The 19,549-nt window shown below is 42.4% G+C and overlaps 1 protein-coding gene across 5 annotated transcripts in view; it reads right to left on the bottom strand.

The window, feature by feature from the left end:
- nsl1 (non-specific lethal 1) overlaps positions 1 to 19,549 on the bottom strand; it is a 277,204-nt gene that overhangs the window by 11,802 nt on the left and 245,853 nt on the right. For 4 of the 5 annotated variants that reach the window (XM_076175485.1, XM_076175483.1, XM_076175486.1 and 1 more), the window contains exons 3-6: positions 11,023 to 11,145; positions 5,313 to 5,779; positions 644 to 859; positions 320 to 403 (exon numbers count right to left, since the gene is read on the bottom strand). In XM_076175485.1, coding sequence (XP_076031600.1) covers positions 320 to 403; positions 644 to 859; positions 5,313 to 5,779; positions 11,023 to 11,145 — 890 coding nt within the window. The remainder of the gene's footprint in view (positions 1 to 319; positions 404 to 643; positions 860 to 5,312; positions 5,780 to 11,022; positions 11,146 to 19,549) is intronic. The other variant, XM_076175487.1, reaches the window with a different exon arrangement.

The following is a 19,549-nucleotide window of genomic DNA, read 5'->3' as shown; positions in this document are numbered from 1 at the left end:
CTATCTATGTTATCTTGAGCCACATTTACCATAAACTTAAACTTAGACAGATGTTATGCTTGAACCCTGTTCTACATCTGTCACCAAGCATCCAATCTCCTACATTATTACACTATGAGATAACTTAAAATTCACTGAAAATGGCTCCGAATTTGGAAATTTAATCTCATATTCTACAAAAGAAAATAGAATTGAAAAAATTATTGTCATCATTATACATGGCAAATTGGTTTTGCCTTGCATTCCAAGCACTGTATTATCTAACTAAGATCAAGATCTTCCTACCCCCAGAGTGATTACACGAAAATGTTTAACTTACAAAGCCCATCCTGGGAAGCAAGCCTCTTTTTTCGGTAATCACCGTCTTTGCAAATATCACCTGTTAAAAGTGATTTTTTCAATTCTGAAATGCCAATTGGAAACAAAGACTTGAGTTTTATATCTTAAATGATATAAATTACTATAAACAAAAGCAAAAATACAATATGCACCAGAAGATTGGATAATGCCAAAAAATAAATAAATAAATGAAAAATTATATACAATGATTATATCAAAGAACCACCTCTGTTAAGAAGGTCCACAGTGTATTCTTCCCTGCTCAAAAACTTAAAGTAATTCCAAACACCACTATTCCACTTACTTAATGTTATTCTTCCTTTCCCTTCTTTCTTATGCTTCTTTGTATATTCTTTTTTATGGTCCTTATCTTTCCTCCTTTTCTTTTTCTCGGTGTGCAGCAAATGTTGGACTCTATTTCTTGAGATGGAGGGTGGCCGAGCACTCTTTGACATCAGAACTTGTCGATGCCAATCACTCGTCTTTAGCTCAGCATCAAAATGCTCTGACAGTGACACATCTGCCACAAAAAACAAATCATATTGAACATCATTTGATATAGAAAAACGATTCTACATTTTCAAATCTATGCTAGAAGCCTGAACTCGATTCATCACACCCAAATTATTAAACAAGTTCTTCAAGACAGACCACCAAACCCCATACTTCAACCCTGCAGAAAAATACCCCTTAAGAGAAGTGAGAACCACATTAGCACACTTGCATTCAAGGCACCATCCAGCTCTAAGACAGTACTAACAAAGAATAGGCCTGACCACAAAATCAAACTGCCCAAGATGCAACCACCAGAGATGAGATTGAATAGCTCATCATACACTGTCCCATTTTAACAATCCCTAAACAACAATTTTTTTCCCATGAATGACCTATAAGTCTGCCTAATGGTTGTAGCTAGTTAACCTGGGAGCCATGGATCACCTCTAAGAGACCTGCCATACCCCAATTTCCATACACAGGAGGTCACATACAGAAACCCAGAAAGAAAAAAATATTCCTGGGGGCTACTTATAATCCACATAGCCATGCCCCTACAATCAATATGTTTCCCCAGATGCCTTGCAAGAGACCCACAGTTCCCAGGTAACTAGAAACTGTCACCAGACTGACCCTTAACCCCTTCCATATAATGATGCCTATGTGGGCGTCATGAGGCACGAGTGGGTATAGGAGGATGCCAGCATCAGTGTCTTCATTATATTTTGTAGTTGTAGCTGAGTGACCCCCATAACTGGTTTGATCATATTTTCTGTGGTTATTAATATTCAGGGGAAGCTCACTGACTAAGTGGGTTAAGACATCTTTACTTGCAGCAATGGTCAAGGGGATGGCGGTTCGAACCCTGGCACTGGCAAAGTTGAACCAAGGGCATGGTTCATTCAATTCCACTCTACAAAGTCCTCTGTAGGGAGCCCCATCCTAGTCTCCCGATAGGTGGAGTTTGTAATGTTAAACCATATCATCATCATCAATATTCAGGGTGAAAGAGAACAAGTAATACAGTTGTAACTTTATATTTTATAATGCGAGTATTGTGGTAAATAATTTAATCGCTGTACATCAGGCAGCTGATGCTCCCTGCGAGAATTTGATTCGTATTGAAGAGGTTAAATTCTTCAATATAGCAATAGTGTGTTGTTTGGGTGACTTGAATTTACCTAGTTGTATTATACGGGAAGGGGAGCTATGCTTGTGGTGGCCCGTCTTTGTATCTCGCAACGTCTAATTTATTCTTAAATTCATGTGGAACATAATTCACGTGGAACATAAGAGAAGAAGAGAGAAGGAGTTTGAATGTGTTTGAGATGAGGTGTCTGAGAAGTATGGTGGGGGTTACTAGGCTAGATAGAGTGAGAAATGAGGAGGTGAGGAGGAGAACAGGGGTGAAAAAGGATTTGGGAGATAGGGTTGATGAAAGAATATTAGGATGGTTTGGACACATGGAAAGAATGAGTGAAGAAAGACTAGTAAAAGAGGTATGGCAGGCAGATGTGGAGGGAGTGAACATGAGGGGACGTCCTAGGATGAGGTGGATGGATGGGGTGAAGGGGGCTTTGTGGAAGAGGGGAATGTCTGTTGAGGAAGGAAGGGAGAGGACGGAAGACAGAGGTGAGTGGAGAATGGTTGTATATGGATGATGTTGTGACTGCATGAGGAGGAATGGGCGGGGAAGTGGGGGGTGGGGTAGTATGTGCGAGTAAATTTTGACGCAGCCCGAAGGGATTTCTCCCCGTCCTCGCCTTATATGCAAAGGGGGACGGAGAGGGGGGGTCGCCGATTAAATGAAGCGGCCTCGCTGTGGATGTACTGTGTCTTGCGACACTGCTTCTGACCCAGGGCGGTGGGCAGGGTGCAGGGATGACCCGTCATCCAGGAGGTGCTCAGATGAGAGGAAGGGTGGGAGGGGTGTGGAGTGTATTTAGGGATGAAATGGGTGGGAGTGTTTTTATGCCTTTCCCTTTTTGGCTACCTCCCTTGGAAGGGGGAAAAAGCCTTGGTATATGTATGTATGTATGTGTATGTTTTGTCCAATTTGTTCCAGACATCCACCACTGTGTGTGGAAAGCTGTTTTTTCCCCCCCCAGATCTTTTCTATCCTGCGACACTGCTTCTGACCCAGGGCAGTGGACAGGGTGCAGGGATGACCCGTCATCTAGGAGGTGCTAAGATGGGAGGGAGGGTGGAGGGGTGTGGAGTGTTTTCGGGGATGAAATGGGTGGGAATGTTTTTGTGCCTTGTCCTTTTTGGCTACCCCCCTGGTAAGGGGGAAAAAAGCCTTGGTATATGTATGTATGTAGATCTTTTCTATAACTGTCCATTTTGAGTTTTTCATGTCCCTTTGTTTTTCTTCTATCCCACTTTAATAAGTCTTCTCTGTCAAGGGCTTCCATGCTTTTCATGATTCTGTAAATGGCCAATAGATCATCTCTTTCTCTTCTTTGTTCCAAGGTTGATAGTTCCAGTTAAGACAATCTTTGCTTGTACGTCAATTTTGAAAGTGTTGGGGCCATTTTTTTGTTGTTCTTTGGATTCTTGAAGGCTATGGGCCTTCTGCAAGAGACCAGGAGCAACAGATTGATCAACTTAACTATACCAAAAGAACCTCTCAGGTAACTGGGAACAGCCACTGCATTAGCCCATTAGTCACTCAAGAAAGAAATACCACTGTAATCTAGGTACAGATACATGGGAACAATGTAAAATGAGGTGTCCTATGTTTTCTCCATGATGGCATCTGGGTCAGTTTGTTTCTGAGGAGAGGATTAGTGTTGGTACTGTCTTAGTGGATGGTGACCTAAACACAGTTGTGTGAATGTGGTCCTTGCTTCTCTTAGAAGGGATTTTTTCTGGTGTGGCGATGGAGAATAGTATTTAGTGACCTGTTTTGGAGTGCTTAGTTTTGTGATAGTGCAATTGTGTTTCTGTATGGATATCTTGTGTGATGATGGATGTTTGAGTACTATACTGCTGTCTTCCCACCAACCAATTGGTTGTGTGATGTAACAAGATGTGGGTAGATTTGAGGGATCTTGCATGGAACTACATATCCATCACTGAATGATTTTGATTTGCAAGTTTCCTATTGGGGAGGTTTTGGTGCATCATGTTATTTTTCTCAGTGTTTTATTTGCAATGGCTTGTAAGGAGTCATATTTTTTTTATCATTGGGAACCCTGCAGCAGGAACCAGTGATGGGTACCTGTATGAGGTGGTCCTACAAGATGAGCAGCAAAGCAGCCCATTTTCAAAATCCATCAACACCTTCACCTATAAGGGGCTGACACACAGTCTCAGGATTGGGCCCCCTCTATAACTTCAAAAACATTTCTAACATGTTTTCTTACATAGAGATATGACAAGTGACTGCTACTCTCTCTATCTTCATTCAGTCATACACTCATAAAATACAGACGATCCAATGTTTCTTTCCAGAGAGGTATGTGAAAGAGCCCAGGGACCACTGCTAACCACTGTGGGGCTGTAGATTTTCCAATTATTGATATGCTAGACAACTGTTAGGCAACTCATGATGGCTCCCAGCACCACCACAGCATGTCAGTGCCTCTCGCAACAGGTGACCTCACACAATGCAATTCCCTTGAGAGAGCTGATCTTGTGCACCTGGTAGTCCCGAGCAGCTGTGCAGTGTGTCTCCAGCCACATTGATGCCTCTCTCAGCAGCCAATTAGCAGGCAGGTTGTGACCTGACCCAGTGAATATAAGGTGGGCAGAAATCACTGAAGAGGCTGACTGCCTTGGGAGCACCAAAGGACAAGCATTACCACCACCTCCCTCATGCAGATTGCCATGTGGAACTTCTACGCTTTCCCCAGCTGCTGACACATGAGCAGGCCCACTACATAAGCTAACGGTCTTCCCTTCTCGGAGCCCAACTCTCACTAAGCTGCAGTCCCATGGGCCACGTTTTATGCCCATTCACAAATAAAACCTATTCTTCCCTTTCAGAGTTTGCCTTCCAGCTAAGTCCAATTCTCCCCACTTCTTGACAGTGACAATTAATCACTAAGTATGCTACAAAAGTGTAGTTGAGTGTGGTTCTCAAGAAATATTTACTGACTGTGATTAATCTCCATCTGTACAAAGCCCAGGGCAGTGGGCAGGAGACAGGGACAACCCTTCATCCACAAGGAGTGGTGGGTCAGGGTGGAATGGGTGGGAGTGGGTATGTGCTTTATGACTTCACTACCTCCCCTATTAGGGGAAAAAAGCCCTTGGTATGTAGATAGAAAGAATAAGTAAGTTTATTATATTAAGTACGTGAAAGGAATTAATCGGAAGAGTGTGAGGGGATGGTGGTAGCAGTTGATTAACAGCAGCAGGCAAGTTTTAATTTTCCCCTCTCCTCATGCCCTTGTGACCAAATATATTTTGAGATTGAAATGACTGATGTCATACAAACTTTATGGACTGATAATGGAAATTCAAATCCTTACCTGTGGCAGGTGAGAGGACTGGATGGTAGGACGGGTCCACCCTGGCATAACGCTCCGCTGGTGGTTGTGTGTCTGGGTCAGGTGGAACTATTGCCTGGGACTGATGAGGATGTCGCGAACACAATACACACGTCAAGGGTGGGACACACTTGCACTTCACTGATGGAAGTCTCCCTCCTTTCCTAAGGCCAACAATGGCCCCTGCACGCACCAGCCTCCTCCTCTTAATGGCACGAATGGCCTGAGTGCGAGCAGCGGTACAAGTAGGATCACCAGCAGCCTGGGTGGCTTCCTCCATTTTGCCGTGGAAACCATTAAGGGCTGTACGGCTTGAGGGAGTGGTAAGACATGTAAGAGCAGGGTCTCGGGTATCAAGGTGGGCAGGATCTCGTATTGACACGCTCCTGCCTCTCCCATTGCTCTTGCTTTCTTCCAATTGCACAGCTCCTTTCATGCCTCTCAGGTGACTGTAAACAAAACAAAGCCATTAACAAATATTACATGCACTATATATCAATACTACACTGACAATGCACAACTGTAATTCTCTGTCCAATATTCGCAAATCAATCTCTCTTACAGGAAACCTACAGCTCCTGTGTAACTGGAATGACCCATTGGACTGGTCCAAGTCACTCAAAGAAGAAATATATTGTTGTGTGGGTAAAGATAGAATATGGCAGTGCAGGATGACAAGTTGGTGTCTTCTATGTGGTAATTTCATTTGGAACAATTTGCTTCTGTGACCAGGCCTACAGGTATTTGTCTATTTACGCATATTCTAGTAGTGCATTTTTGTTAAGTGCACCATATAATACTACAAATTATTTCAAATTATATTTTTCAAAACCTTTTAAGCGTGCCAGGCAACCTGCATTTTCAAATCGTGCACCACCAAGTTGATGCCTGGTACACTAAATGCTCCCACTTCCTGTAAACAAATGCTCCCACCAATTTCTACTTCTATTATTTTGTAGTAAAATAAGGATATGTTCACTGATAATACAGTATGTGTTTATTTGCCAATTTACATACCCCTGGTAGGTTCTCTACAGGAATCCACTCCTTTTCCTATTTGCATGACTTTCTAATTTTGTGATGGCCAAAAGAATGCACAAATTGTGTAAATAGATGAATACCAGTACTGTGTTTAATGTGTTTTAAAGCTGGATGGTGGACTGAATGCAGTCATACTAATATGGTTCTTGCTTGTCATGGGAGGGATTCCTCTGTAGGGGTGAGGTCTGGGAGAGTTTGGTGGAGTATGGAGCTTGATGATCAGTTTTCAAATACTTGCCTTAAGATCTGAAAGTGCATGCTGCAAGGTGCAAGTGGTATGTTTTTGTATGTGTTTGGGTGGTACGATGCTGGTGTGTTTTTATTCTTGCATTTAGTTGTGTTTGATGGAAAGGATTGGTGGGATAGTGGATTCTTGCTTAGAACTGTGCCTATATTTCCCATAAGCTGCTCTATGAAGAGGATTTTGGTTTGTTTGTGTAGATATTCTATTGGGGTAGTTTTTTGTGTATTCCCATGTTTTACTAAGTGCTTTGTTTCGAGTAGTTTCTGGGATTTTGTTTGTGGGCTGATTGTCTAAGAAACCAATAGTTGAACTCTGGAGTATGGGATGCAAGAACACATCTTGGGGGAATGAAAACTGTCATGAGAAATAGGAATCTGGGGATGAACACAAATAAAATTCTGTATATACTGTATAGTCCATGGGCCAGGAGGGTCCACCGTGCACCCCCCCCATAACAGTATAGGACCATTTTTTTTTAGTCCCTGGGACCTTATGAAACAACAATATATGATGCCCACAGCAATATTTTGGGATCAACTACCCATTAGTGGCCATTTTCAAAATGGCCGCCAGCGTAACTCAAAAAATCACGTTTTCGCTTATAACTTTCCTTCTATGACAGATAGAGACATGGTTTCAGTGTCTTTACCTATGTTTTCGAGTACCAGTAATCCAATAATGCATCTTACAACACTCTATCACGTTTACCTTATTGTTAAATTTGAAGACAAAAACTAAACTTTGGGCCTAATCGGGCCACATTTTAGTGATCCTGTAGTACAATACGTAAAGTGCAAGATTTTATTCAGCATAGTTATTGTTTAGAAATTACAATTTATCTTCTTATTGTTTTACAGTAAACTGTCTATCCTGAACGAACATGGCATCCAAGAAGCGCAAGAGGGATGAGAGTGTGGCAGGTGCTTCTTCCAAAACTGAACATTGCATTATACATTACAGGGACAGTTCATCAGGACCATTGACAACACTGACAGAAGAGAGACTATCAAAGCTGAAGGAAATCCAAAAGCGGAGACTTTCTGAGCCAGTAGATTCTCCTCATCGGATGTCGTATGTCTGTTTACAAATTCCAGATACAGTCGAGGAAAACCATGGATATCATCGACAATGTTACAAACGGTTCACATCTAATCTAGAAAGACTTTCATCCTCATCGACCTCATCATCATTAACAGAAACTGATGTTTGTCGTCCACGTCCACCAAGATGCCCTTCTGATGGAAATGAGAAATTCATTTTTAATCTAGACTGCATTTTCTGCCACAAGACCGGCAAAAAAAGGTTAAACATGGAGGCAGCTGGACAACTGAACCAACATCATGATTTGAATATGATGGAGGTGCAACCGTTCTCAAAATTGCAGAGGAACGAAAAGATCTTGAGATGCTGCGAAGGATCAAGGGTTATGACCTTTATGCCTGTGAGGCTCAATACCACAGGAGTTGCAGAGCTAAGTACACAAGAGACCCGTCGTCGTGGCGCAGCAGTGACCCTGAAGCTCTGTCTCAGCAGGCCATGATGGAGGAAGCACACCGCAATGCATTTGCCAGTACTTGTGCCTTTGTTGAAGAAAATGTTATCCACAATAACACTGTTGTCAAGCTAGATTTCTTGAAGGACATTTATGTCCAAGAATTAGCTCAAACCCAGTTTGGAAACACTCACTACAGATTTGAGAAACTAAAACCAAAACTTGTTGTGCATTATGGGGACAAACTATCATTTAGCCAATCCAATCCCAATCTGGCCGGTTTGGTTCTTACCTTGTTTTCAACACTGACATTAAAGTAGGAGAGGCTGTGAAGCAGGCGTATATCCTTGGTACATCTGACAAAACAAAAGATGTGGCCTCGAATTTGAGGTATGATATTCAAAAAGCCTTTCAATGTGCCAAACCGCTGAAATGGCCACCAACAGCCCGATATCTGGAGGGAGTAAATCCTAACATCCCTGAGGAATTAATGAAGTTCCTGTACTTCCTCATAGCTGGCAAACAAACGCAGGAAGATGGCACCAAAGTCAATCGACTGATACAAGCAATTGGACAAGACCTTTGCCGTGCTGTCACAAATGGCCAGTGGAAATTGCCAAAACACATACTTCTGTGTATATTGAACAACTGATGACATATCCACTGAGTCCTGTTCCTTGCAGCCTTGGTACAGCTGACAGATACATGGCAAAGACTGACAAGTCCAAGGGATTTAAATTCCTAGTGAAATATATCGATGACATAGCACTTCCAACAGAGGGCAGAACACTGTTCATACAAGATGGTAATGCACTGTTTCACACTCTGCATGACATTCCTGTGAACTTCCAACAGAGAGCTCACCTCATCTTTAATAGGATCCCTAAGCAATCAGATTTCATCTTTAGTACAGACATGTATAAAGTTGGATCTATCAAGGAAATGGAACGTAAACAGCGTGGGTCAAGTGAGAAGCTGATCATTAAAGGGCCAATGACCAAAAAGCCACAAAACTGGAAAACATTCCTGATGAATGATGACAACAAGTCACAACTGGCTGATATTATCCATCGTGTATGGAGTTCAGATATTTCTGCACCAAAACTCGTAAACAGAAAAGTGATGACAGTAGCTCAGGGTCACCGCTTCCTGTTGGAGACTGAAGACGGTCAAGCCGTGAAGGAAACAGAAATTCTGGACTTGTTCTCTGATCAAGAAGAAACTGACACAAGAATAGTCCTGTACTGTGCCTATGCCCAGGAGCATGGTTATGATAACATTCGGGTACTAAGTCCCGACAGTGATGTCTTTTTCGTGCTACTTCATCATGCTCGAAAGTTTGACGTCAACATCTTGTTTGACACAGGCACTGGGAATAAAGAGACTTGTAAACATAACCCAGATGGCACATGGATATGGTCAACAGTTTTGCACTGCACTGTTGGGTCTCCATACATTCACCCATTGTGACGCAACAAGTGCATTCAAGGGAATTGGAAAAATGCGACCAATCAAACTTCTCTTGAAGTCACCTCGATTCGTTGATGCACTTTCTCAGTTAGGAGACATGTGGGATCCTCCTGAGAGTTTGGTGGATGACTTGGAGGAATTTACCTGTGTCATGTATGGCAGAACCCACCACAAGAGTGTTGATGCAGTCTGATATGCTGTTCTGAGTGAGAAGTGTGGAGGACCAGATGGCACTGTCAATGCCGATAGAAATATTGATCTCGGCCAGTTCCCACCATGTAGGAAGTCTCTGTATCAGCATATACAACGCGTGAACTACCAGACTGGCATCTGGAAGTGTGCTGATGTTGCCCTGCTTGTAATACCTGAACCCACAGGACATGGATGGAAATCATCCGATGGCAAAATGACACCAGGTTTGATGGACCAGTTGTGACAGAAGATGTTGCTTCTGAAGATGATGCCATTGCTAATGACGAAGAAATGACTTCTGTTGATGAGATGGAACTAAGTGACATAGATGAATATGTCAAGTGACAGTGATGATGACAGTTATTAAGTTTGTTGGATTGTCCAGGCTTCAAGAGAATCATGTTTCGTGCACTATGATTTTTATGATGCTGCCAATGCTTTATAAATGTTCTAATTGTCTCAACTTAAATGAGAATGTACTGGTTTCTAGCCGTTTGAAAATTATTGGAAAAATGATCATGTTTTCTCTTGTCAATGTGATTTCCATATGATTCTGCAAGGTTAAAGAAAGAAATCCAAATTTGTACTTGAAATTAATTATTTTCAAAATTTGAGAATAAGGTAAATGTGATAGTGTTCTAAGATGCATTATTGGATTGCTGGTACTCGAAAACATAGGTAAAGACACCGAAACCATGTCTCTATCTGTCATAGAAGGAAAGTTATAAGTGAAAACATGATTTTTTGAGTTATGCCGGCGGCCATTTTGAAAATGGCCACTAATGGGTAGTTGATCCCAAAATATTGCTGTGGGCATCATATATTGTTGTTTCATAAGGTCCCAGGGACTAAAAAAAAATGGTCCTATACTGTTATGGGGGGGGTGCACGGTGGACCCTCCTGGCCCATGGACTAATATGGGTGTATCTACAATACTGTATAGAGTAGAAATCTGATATTTAAGTGAGGCAGAAAGGAGGATCCTATATGTGTATGAGACAAATGTTTAAGAAGTATGGTGGAGGTAATGAAGATAGAGTAAGACATAAGGTGAGGCAGTGTTGGGTGATAAAAGAACTGACAGATGGAGCTGATAAAAATAAATAAATAAATAAAATATCATATTCCATGTTAAATCTACTAACTTTTACTTCCATGACATTCATACTGCCTTTTTTTAACACACATTCATGGGATAATATTAACACTAATATACTTATCTGTAAACACTTCAATTAGTGCACTTTACTTACGCATAAATTTTTTGTTGTTGCAGCCCTCTGTACTCGAGGTCTGCTATCTGTGCTTGAAGCCAGGTCCAACGTGATGCAACCCATGCCCTCGTTTTTAGGTACTCGTAGCTTGCACGCTCCCGTCTGAAAGAAATATGAACCATACTTTAATCCCTCATGTGTATATATATTTCTGCAAAACATATTCTACTGCATTTTGGGTTTCTAAAATGTAATACAAATAAAACTGAACTTAACTAATAAAGAAAAGTAATCAACACATATGATATCCCCTAACAATAGGATGTTGATCCATGATCAATTAATCAGTTGCCCGAAGCACCAGGTTGGCAACACTAACTGGATTGCCCCATAAAATATTACTGTTATTGTTTGGGTAAGGCTAGGGTGGTGCAGTGTAGGATGTGTTTGATGTCTTCTGAACTTGGGGCAGTTTCTATAGCTAGGCCTATTCTGTGTTGATGCTAACAAGCCCAATCATAAGAAGTCAACTGAAAATGACCTTATGTCCTCGGTACCTGTTGGTAGGGTATGTTTCATAGGGGAAAAGAGATTGATGGGACCAATTACAGATACCTGTCTAACCCTTCACCTTCATCAGGAGGTGCAGCCCTGGAAGGCTGGCACTCAATCCTTGGACTTGGCCCAAGATCTCTATCAAATTCAACTGCATTTCTTAAAACTTTTTCACACAAAGAGAGACGACAATTAGCTATTGTTCCTTCCCAGTGACACATGAACCATCCCCACACCTACACAAAACAGAGAGTACTCCAAAGTTTCTTCCCAGAGACATCTGTGGGAGAGCCAATGACCATGGCCAGCCATTTGGGCAACAAATATCACTATCATTAAACAGACTATTGGGAATCTCTCTCAAAGCTGTTCGATTTTGTTCAAGCTACTTCATAGAAATGTTATAGCCACTGCTATTGAAAAACAGATTTCATTTAAACACTCCTATAAGTTCCTTTTTTTTTTCTTCTTCAAAACATGTATTCCCTCTCATTCCAACACCTACACAGCACATAACAATAATGTTATGCAAATTAAAGAGCTTGAAAAATAAATACTGGTATGAGAATACATATACATACATACACACACACAATATATATATAAAATCAAGGATACCCTTTTTTCTATCAGTGAAAAAATAATGGTAAAATTACATGCAGCAGGAATCAAAGAAATGACCAAAAGCTGTTTCAATGTTAATTTCGTTCTGGCTGTACTCAGCACCATTCAGCACAAAAGACAGTTTTAGGCTGTAAACATGACACCATGGGAATATTCATATTTTGCTTGTGCAAGTATGCATGTGTGTGTGTATCACAAACTGATATCCGGATTGCCTCGACTTCAGAACTTTTTCCTAGTTTTGAGAACCCCAATAAAGAGAACTACCAGCACATGTATCCCTAACCACTGCTCCAAATATCAGCAGCTGGAAGCCCTGCCAGATGCCGAGCTGACGCATCTCGTCTCGTCTCTCGTTCCGTTCCCTTGGCAACGGCTCGGCTTTCCTTTCCAGACGACGCAAATGAATTCCAACGCTCGGCAATAATTATCCCTGCCCTACGATCCCCAAGTCCATCAGTCTGACACGTCTCAAATTGCACACATTTTTCAACGTCTGCGTCGTCTGTGGAAATATGCCACGTTCCCGCCATTTTTTCAACGGCTCCGTTCCCTGGAAATTGCCGCGTCCTTTGAACAACGGCTAAAGAAATTCGAGGAAATGGTTAAATGGAAAAAGGAAAATATTTATAATGAACTTAATTAACTTCAATAGGCGGTATTGTCATAGCTCGTCTTTACAGCTATTGAAATGCATTTGGACACGTTCAGAACAGGGCAGCCAACTTTACCAGGTTCATCCACCCTCTTGAATGTCGTCCAAATTGGTAGGCATAGAAAAAATATACTGTATATATATACATAAACACACACACACACACACATATATATATATATATATATATATATATATATATATAGATGTATATATATGTATATATATATGTATATATGGATATATGGTTCTCGGAACATTCTTGATGTTAATCTTCAAAAATGGATTACGTACGACACCAACATTTCCCCTTTTCTATTCTAGACGCCTATTATATATCTTTTGTCTTTAGATTTGCAAACTTACCTGTGCGGATCACAGCGTTTGAGAAGGGTTGGCATGCCTGACTGTAAGAAAGTTCGCTGCCCTCCGTGTTTGCAACTCCCCAACCTTCTCGCTACAACGACGCACTCTGCAATTTTATTCTGGCCCGCGTCTGGTGTGATTCAGCGTGGAGATTGTTACTATGGTGCCGCACTCTAATTATTTCATTCTGGTTGACGACAGACGATTTCATTCGGGTTAGGAAATGACCCCAGCAAGGGTAACGGACGAGTGTGGTTTGGAGCTTGCCTACCTTTAATTCTTTCCGTTGTTGTTGCACCAAGGCGACTTTATTTATGCCAGCGAAACCACTTCACATTTCCGTGATTACAAAAGCTCATACGCACAATGGAAGCGTTGAAACAGGATCTTGGGAGTTCAGCTTCCATACTCCGTATTACATTAAGGTAAACACATCTCGCAGCATAAACAAAACATATGCGGGGTGGAGGACCTCAACTTCGTTGAGAGCCACCCAACTGCATCGATTCAAAACCCAGGTACGTTGGATAAACGAAGGAAATATTTACGTTATAGATCGTCATTATCAACAATGATGCTTACTGACCTCCATCCCGGACTGAATACACCCCCTGCAACTTAAAATTCTTCCTACGAACACAAAAATGCTACACCGCCCGACAATGAACTGTTGTTGCCCGTCCACCCATCCATCCATCCATCCATCAGTCTGCTCCCGAAGACTTGTTACTTGTTATTTGGGAGTTCTAGGCCCCGCTCCACCAGACATCCCCTTTAATTCCCCCAACATCTGCTTTTGTTGCGATGTGGTGCTCATTCCCATCCTCGGGGAAGGGCAAATCCGTTCCAGGTCCAATGATTTTCAGACCACATTGATGTTAACCGGGGAACTCTCGAATGTGTTTCCTAAATTTGTTGTGCTTAATGACCCTATGTTCCAAAAACAAATAAACAAATACATAAAAAAAAATCAGCAATCAAAGTTCCCCGTCAAAATGTGCTGAGAAAAAGCATTACAAAGAACACTGCAGAAAACTCTCATTCAAAATGTCACTTTTTATTTGCACACCTGTTCTTGTTGCCGCCAGGCGATTTTATTAGGGGATCAAGATATCTTCAGTAGACATCTGTCTCTATCATTCGCATCTATGGCTGCGGGTGTTATGGTGGTATTTTGAAAAAATATCCAAGTTGGTATAGACCACTATATTTCCTAGACAACCTGACAAAGTTGACCGTGTTATCAGGATGCAACTGTTGGTGACACGGTTGACATAAGCTCTATATCTGTCGCTTGCACGCGACATTTTGTTCGCCGCCGACTGAGCTCTGTATGACCTGATGACTCGTACCAAAAGGGGAAATGTATCATTCTATCCATCTGTGCCACTCTTTCCACCACAGTCGCCTCGTTCATGATGTTTCTTTTCTACGAATATTCGTGGATGGAGAGTACTTGGCCTTATGGGAGAGACTTATCGCGACATCACTAATTGATTCCTTGTCCCTGCACTCATTTACCAGCCAATCGGAATGCAGCAGTTTCTGGTGCAAAGCATCACGTTTCACGCCCTATATCCAGTTACAAATTTCTTCCCTTCCCTATCCTTGTGTCATTTTCTTTTATCCGACCTTGCTGTGGACCAAAAGGCCTACCGGCATGCTTTATCACTGTAACTTGTATAATTTGTCTTTTCCAGTATACATGCAAGCACATATTCTCCAACTCCCATAACATGGGTAGAGAATCGAGTTTACCCCCCGAAGCTCTGGAAAACGAGGACATGCCATAGATCTGGGAACAGATCCATAACTGGAACGGGAGGGGGGAAAGGGAGGACGAGGAGGATAAAAGGAGGAAGGGCAAGGAGGGGGAAGAGGAGGGGAAAAAGGAGGAGGACGAGGATGTGAAGGACGAGGAGGAGGAGGGGGAGGGGCAATCGGGTGGTCAGAGGTGGACATGGAAGGTAACAAGGCCACGATCACCACCACACCGCGACCAAGCAGCAGCAGCAGCAGCAGCTTTCCGGGAGCCCAAATGCACAACAGGTATTAACTGACAATATTGAAGTAATTCAATCGATACTGGCCGTGTCAACCTGACACTAATCATCCTAGAAACATGGAGTAACGTGGCAGATTGGTAAAAAAATCGATACTGGCCGTGTCAACCTGACACTAATCATCCTAGAAACATGGAGTAACGTGGCAGATTGGTAAAAAAATCCAGAGAACTACTAATACTGAAAGTAAGTCCAATAACGTGAATGATAATGAGAGAAGTATCAACATCGTTAATGTCAATAGATAACGAGTCGTACAAAGTGTTTTTTGCAGAACTTATCTGGTCGACTGTACTGTACCTCCTTCCAAGCCAGGTCATCGTCCTCAGTCACCTTTGCCTTTTACTCCTCTACGTCCCAAAGGTCGTCTCTCAGCTCTTTCCACAGAGACATCCATCCGGGTAAAGCTACATATTATATAATAAATAAATAAATTTTATATATATATATATGTGTGTGTGTGTGTGTGTGTGTGTGTGTGTGTGTGTGTGTGTGTGTGTGTGTGTGTGTGTGTGTGTGTGTGTGTGTGTGTGTGTGTGTGTGTGTGTGTGTGTGTGTGTGTGTGTGTGTATGTATGTATGTGTGTGTGTGTGTGTGTGTGTGTGTGTGTGTGTGTGTGTCGTAATTCTCCGAACGTTTTCTCTTCGGCGCCACTAATTCCTTTCGCCGTTGTTTCGAGTTATGTTTACGGTTCCCCCTATCTCCAATATCCGGAACGTAAACAATTTTCCACAATATACTAAAACTATTCGAAAGTGCTTCTGATATACTAAGGTTTTTCTATTTGGGAATCTCTTTTTCCGGATATTGGGGAGTGCAGATTTCTAGATTCCTATTACAGAGAAGTGTCTGTAAAGGATGCCAATGTGACACCTAACGATAAAAAAACACTCTTTAATTCAGCTGAAGGAGTGAGTGTGAGTGAGTGTGTGTGTGTGTGTGTGTGTGTGTGTGTGTGTGTGTGTGTGTGTGTGTGTTTAGACCACAAAGTAACGAAGGTTTCTGCGACAATCGAGACCCCATTTTCAGTCCGATTTCAGCCCCTCGGCTGAATGAAGCTCTCTGGCGTGACCACGGTCTGATTCCGGCAAAGAATGAGCCACAAGGTCGCCTTGGCAACGCACCAACGGGGAACAGAAGAACCTTCTTCGGTATAGCCAAGTCAACGCGTTCTCGCAACACGAAGAACTTGTTGCTACCGATTGATTTTTTCCCCCTCACTAAGAACATCGAGAGCAACTTTGCTGACAACTTAATCCATGTTGCAGTGGTGGTGTGGTGCCACCTAACTCTCCCACATGAGCGTCTACGCGATATTTTGGCTTATAGTCAAGGAATTTAATTTTGTGTAGAAATAGCTGGCCTTCGGCCTCAAGTTACTATTGTGTAGATTAAGTTCAAAGTACCCCTGTACTACTGGCCTTTGTATCCTCAAGAAAATACAATCTTGGCCCTGTCGAGCCATGTTTCTGTGAGGCTTCTTCGCTACTTTTGAGTACGCCGGCTGTGTATATAAAGAGCCAGGTTCTGTTACCAAGCGCAGTCCTCATTCCGTACTTGTACCTCGCAGTCAAGGCCTCGTGGTCAGGTCGACCCTGAGGCCGGAGCGCAACCTACCAAACACGTGGCCGTCGACAAAAAATGGTAGAGAGGGGCGGGGAAGGTGGGGGCAATGGGGGGGGGGGGGCGTGGATATGTGGAAGGAGGGGGAGGGGAAGGTGGGGAGGGAGAGAACGGGAGGGGGTGGGGATGCGACAAAAATCTATGTGCGCACACCTGAATAAAATCCCTACCATGAAAACCGCCCCTAACCCCTTCCGAACCGACAATCGATTTTATTCATACATGTGGAACCCCTACCCTGGTAACAAAGGAGCCTGTCCTAAGATGGGGAGGAAGGTGGATGGCCGTTGGGGGAACGCAGCTGAAAGAAAAAAAAAAAAAAAAAAAAAAAAAAATGAAGAAACAAAGGCGATAGAGGGAATTTGAAGGGCGTTGGAGTGAAGGGAAAGAAGGACAAGTTGAGATACAAAAGAAGAGGGAGACGATGGTAGAAAAGGAGGAATGGATGGAACGGAAAGGACTGTTGGTCCATGGAATGGTACAGGGGTCGGAGAAAAGGGAAAGGTTTGAGGAGAAAGAGGAAAGGGAGGAGGAGGAGAAGGAAAAATGGCGTGCGTGATTGAATACTTGTAGTACCAGCAGTACCGACACACATCTATAAATAAGAGAAGGGAAGGGGAAAGGTGCTAGAGCGAAGAGCGAGGCAGGCGAAGGACAAAATGAGGAGGATGATGATAATGTAGAGGGGAATGGTGTTGACGTGCAACACACAAGCCGAGCCATTACAGCACATTCAGCTCACAAGAACCTCCTCACTTTATAACAGAGGTGCAAACACCCAGTGCAACACACCACAACTCCTTCAAACAATACCACCAGAAATGCCTCAACTAAGTTCTATGTGCGCTTAATTCACCTTGAGGAAAATTGCCGAGTTGCAATGAACATAAAATATGAATACTCACTTTCAGCGAGTTCTTGAATGCACAATGCTCCCCCACCCCTAAAATGACACAGAGCAAACTGCGAAGGCCTTCCTTAAGAGCAGCCATTACGCTCAAAAGCGCTTTAAATGTCGTTCGAACAAATAATGAAAAAAAAAAAAAAAAAAAAAGTTAAAAGCCCCCTCGACCTTGGAAGGGAAAAATGTGACGTGGAGGATACGCGCGCGCGCGAGCACGCACACAAACACAATGAAAAAATAAGACGAGTATTATTTGGTGTTTTGATGACACTATAACGCATTTTTTCTCTCTTTTGCCGTGACGTATTACACGTTTTCTGCGTCTTTGTCAACATATATCAATACTGTATCACACCAGAAGGTATCGGATAAATAGTTTTACCGAATGTATTTCGTGAGAACAGGGTGGGTGTCTTCCCAGGAATGAATGGGAGGAGGAGGAGGAGGAGGAGGAGGAGATCGACGAGAGATAAGACTTTCCAGCTAACACCACCGAAGTCCCTCCCCTCATCTAAATCTAATATGAAATTTAAATCCGACAAACGCAAAGCTGAACCTTATTACAATAAATAAATAAATAAAAATAAATAAACAAATAAAAATTGTATGGAGAGTGCATTGAAAAGAACACTGGACTCAATGGCGTGTACTTTTGAGTTACGATTTTATTGAAAATACTGGTGTGTGAAGGCACCAGAGGCTGGCCGCTGGCTTCTAACGCGAGACAACGGATACATTGAAGCAAACTGGTTGAAATCAGGTACAGGTTTAAAAGAGAATGAGCATTTCGTGAAATTTATACAAAAATAAAACCGAGAAAAAAAAATATATCACACTAACCTTTTCCCCCACGGAGATGAATAAAATAACCTGGCGGAAAGAAGAACAAAAGGAGAAGTATCACCCGGTACGGAAGGGGTTGATACGCATTTGAAAACGAGACATAATAGAGAAAGACCACGAAACTGTTCCTGGTATCGACCGCGAAAGCACACAACAAAAGAAAATGTCAAGACTTGAAGCAACCTCTCTCTCTCTCTCTCTCTCTCAGCTTCAGACGTTACCAGCCCTGCGAGGTAGCTATGCACGATAGCCTTATCTGTGATTAAAAACTACTCATACCCTCGCTGACGTCACTCGCAGATTTGGCTCCTCGCCGCGAGACGTAATTACGTTTTCAAAATCAAGTATCTTATCGAGCTACACACGTCATTCGCCCACTCTCACAAATCATTATCATAATATTTGCTTGGCGTGTCAAATACACCGACATTCTGTGAACCTTGAATTACGGTATGATGATAAGATAAAAAAAAAGACTGAAACTAAGATCTACGTCTTTGAAGAAGCAGAAGAGAATAAGAGAATAAGAAAAGAGGAAAAAAAAGGGAAGAAGAGAATAAAGAAGAACAAAAAAGGAGAAAGAGAAGAAGAGAAGAACAAAAAGAAGAAAAAGAAGAAGAAGAATTACTATACCTCTCGCCGGAACTAACCCTCGGTTCGTTGCGACCCCATTTAACAACACCTGCTTACTGTAGAAACAAGTCAGTTTCTAAAGTTCGACAACTTGAGGGTTCCTCATTACTAACAGATGGCACCATATTCGTTCTACGATTACTACGTTACAAGCGTGTATTAAATCCTTTTGTGGCGCTCCATGGTTGCCGAAGTCCAAGAGGATATGGCACGACGGTGAGGTGAGGTGAGGTACGATTGAACTACACTCAAAGATACCACATGGCTGTCCGCGAACTTAAGAGTCCCCCCACCCCCCGG

The sequence above is a fragment of the Oratosquilla oratoria genome, chromosome 37 (assembly GCF_046742065.1).
Source record: "Oratosquilla oratoria isolate Oo_2021 chromosome 37, ASM4674206v1, whole genome shotgun sequence".
In the NCBI taxonomy this organism is placed as follows: domain Eukaryota; kingdom Metazoa; phylum Arthropoda; class Malacostraca; order Stomatopoda; family Squillidae; genus Oratosquilla; species Oratosquilla oratoria.
Note: the sequence above shows the minus strand (reverse complement) of the source record. Positions and strands in the feature narration are given on the sequence as shown.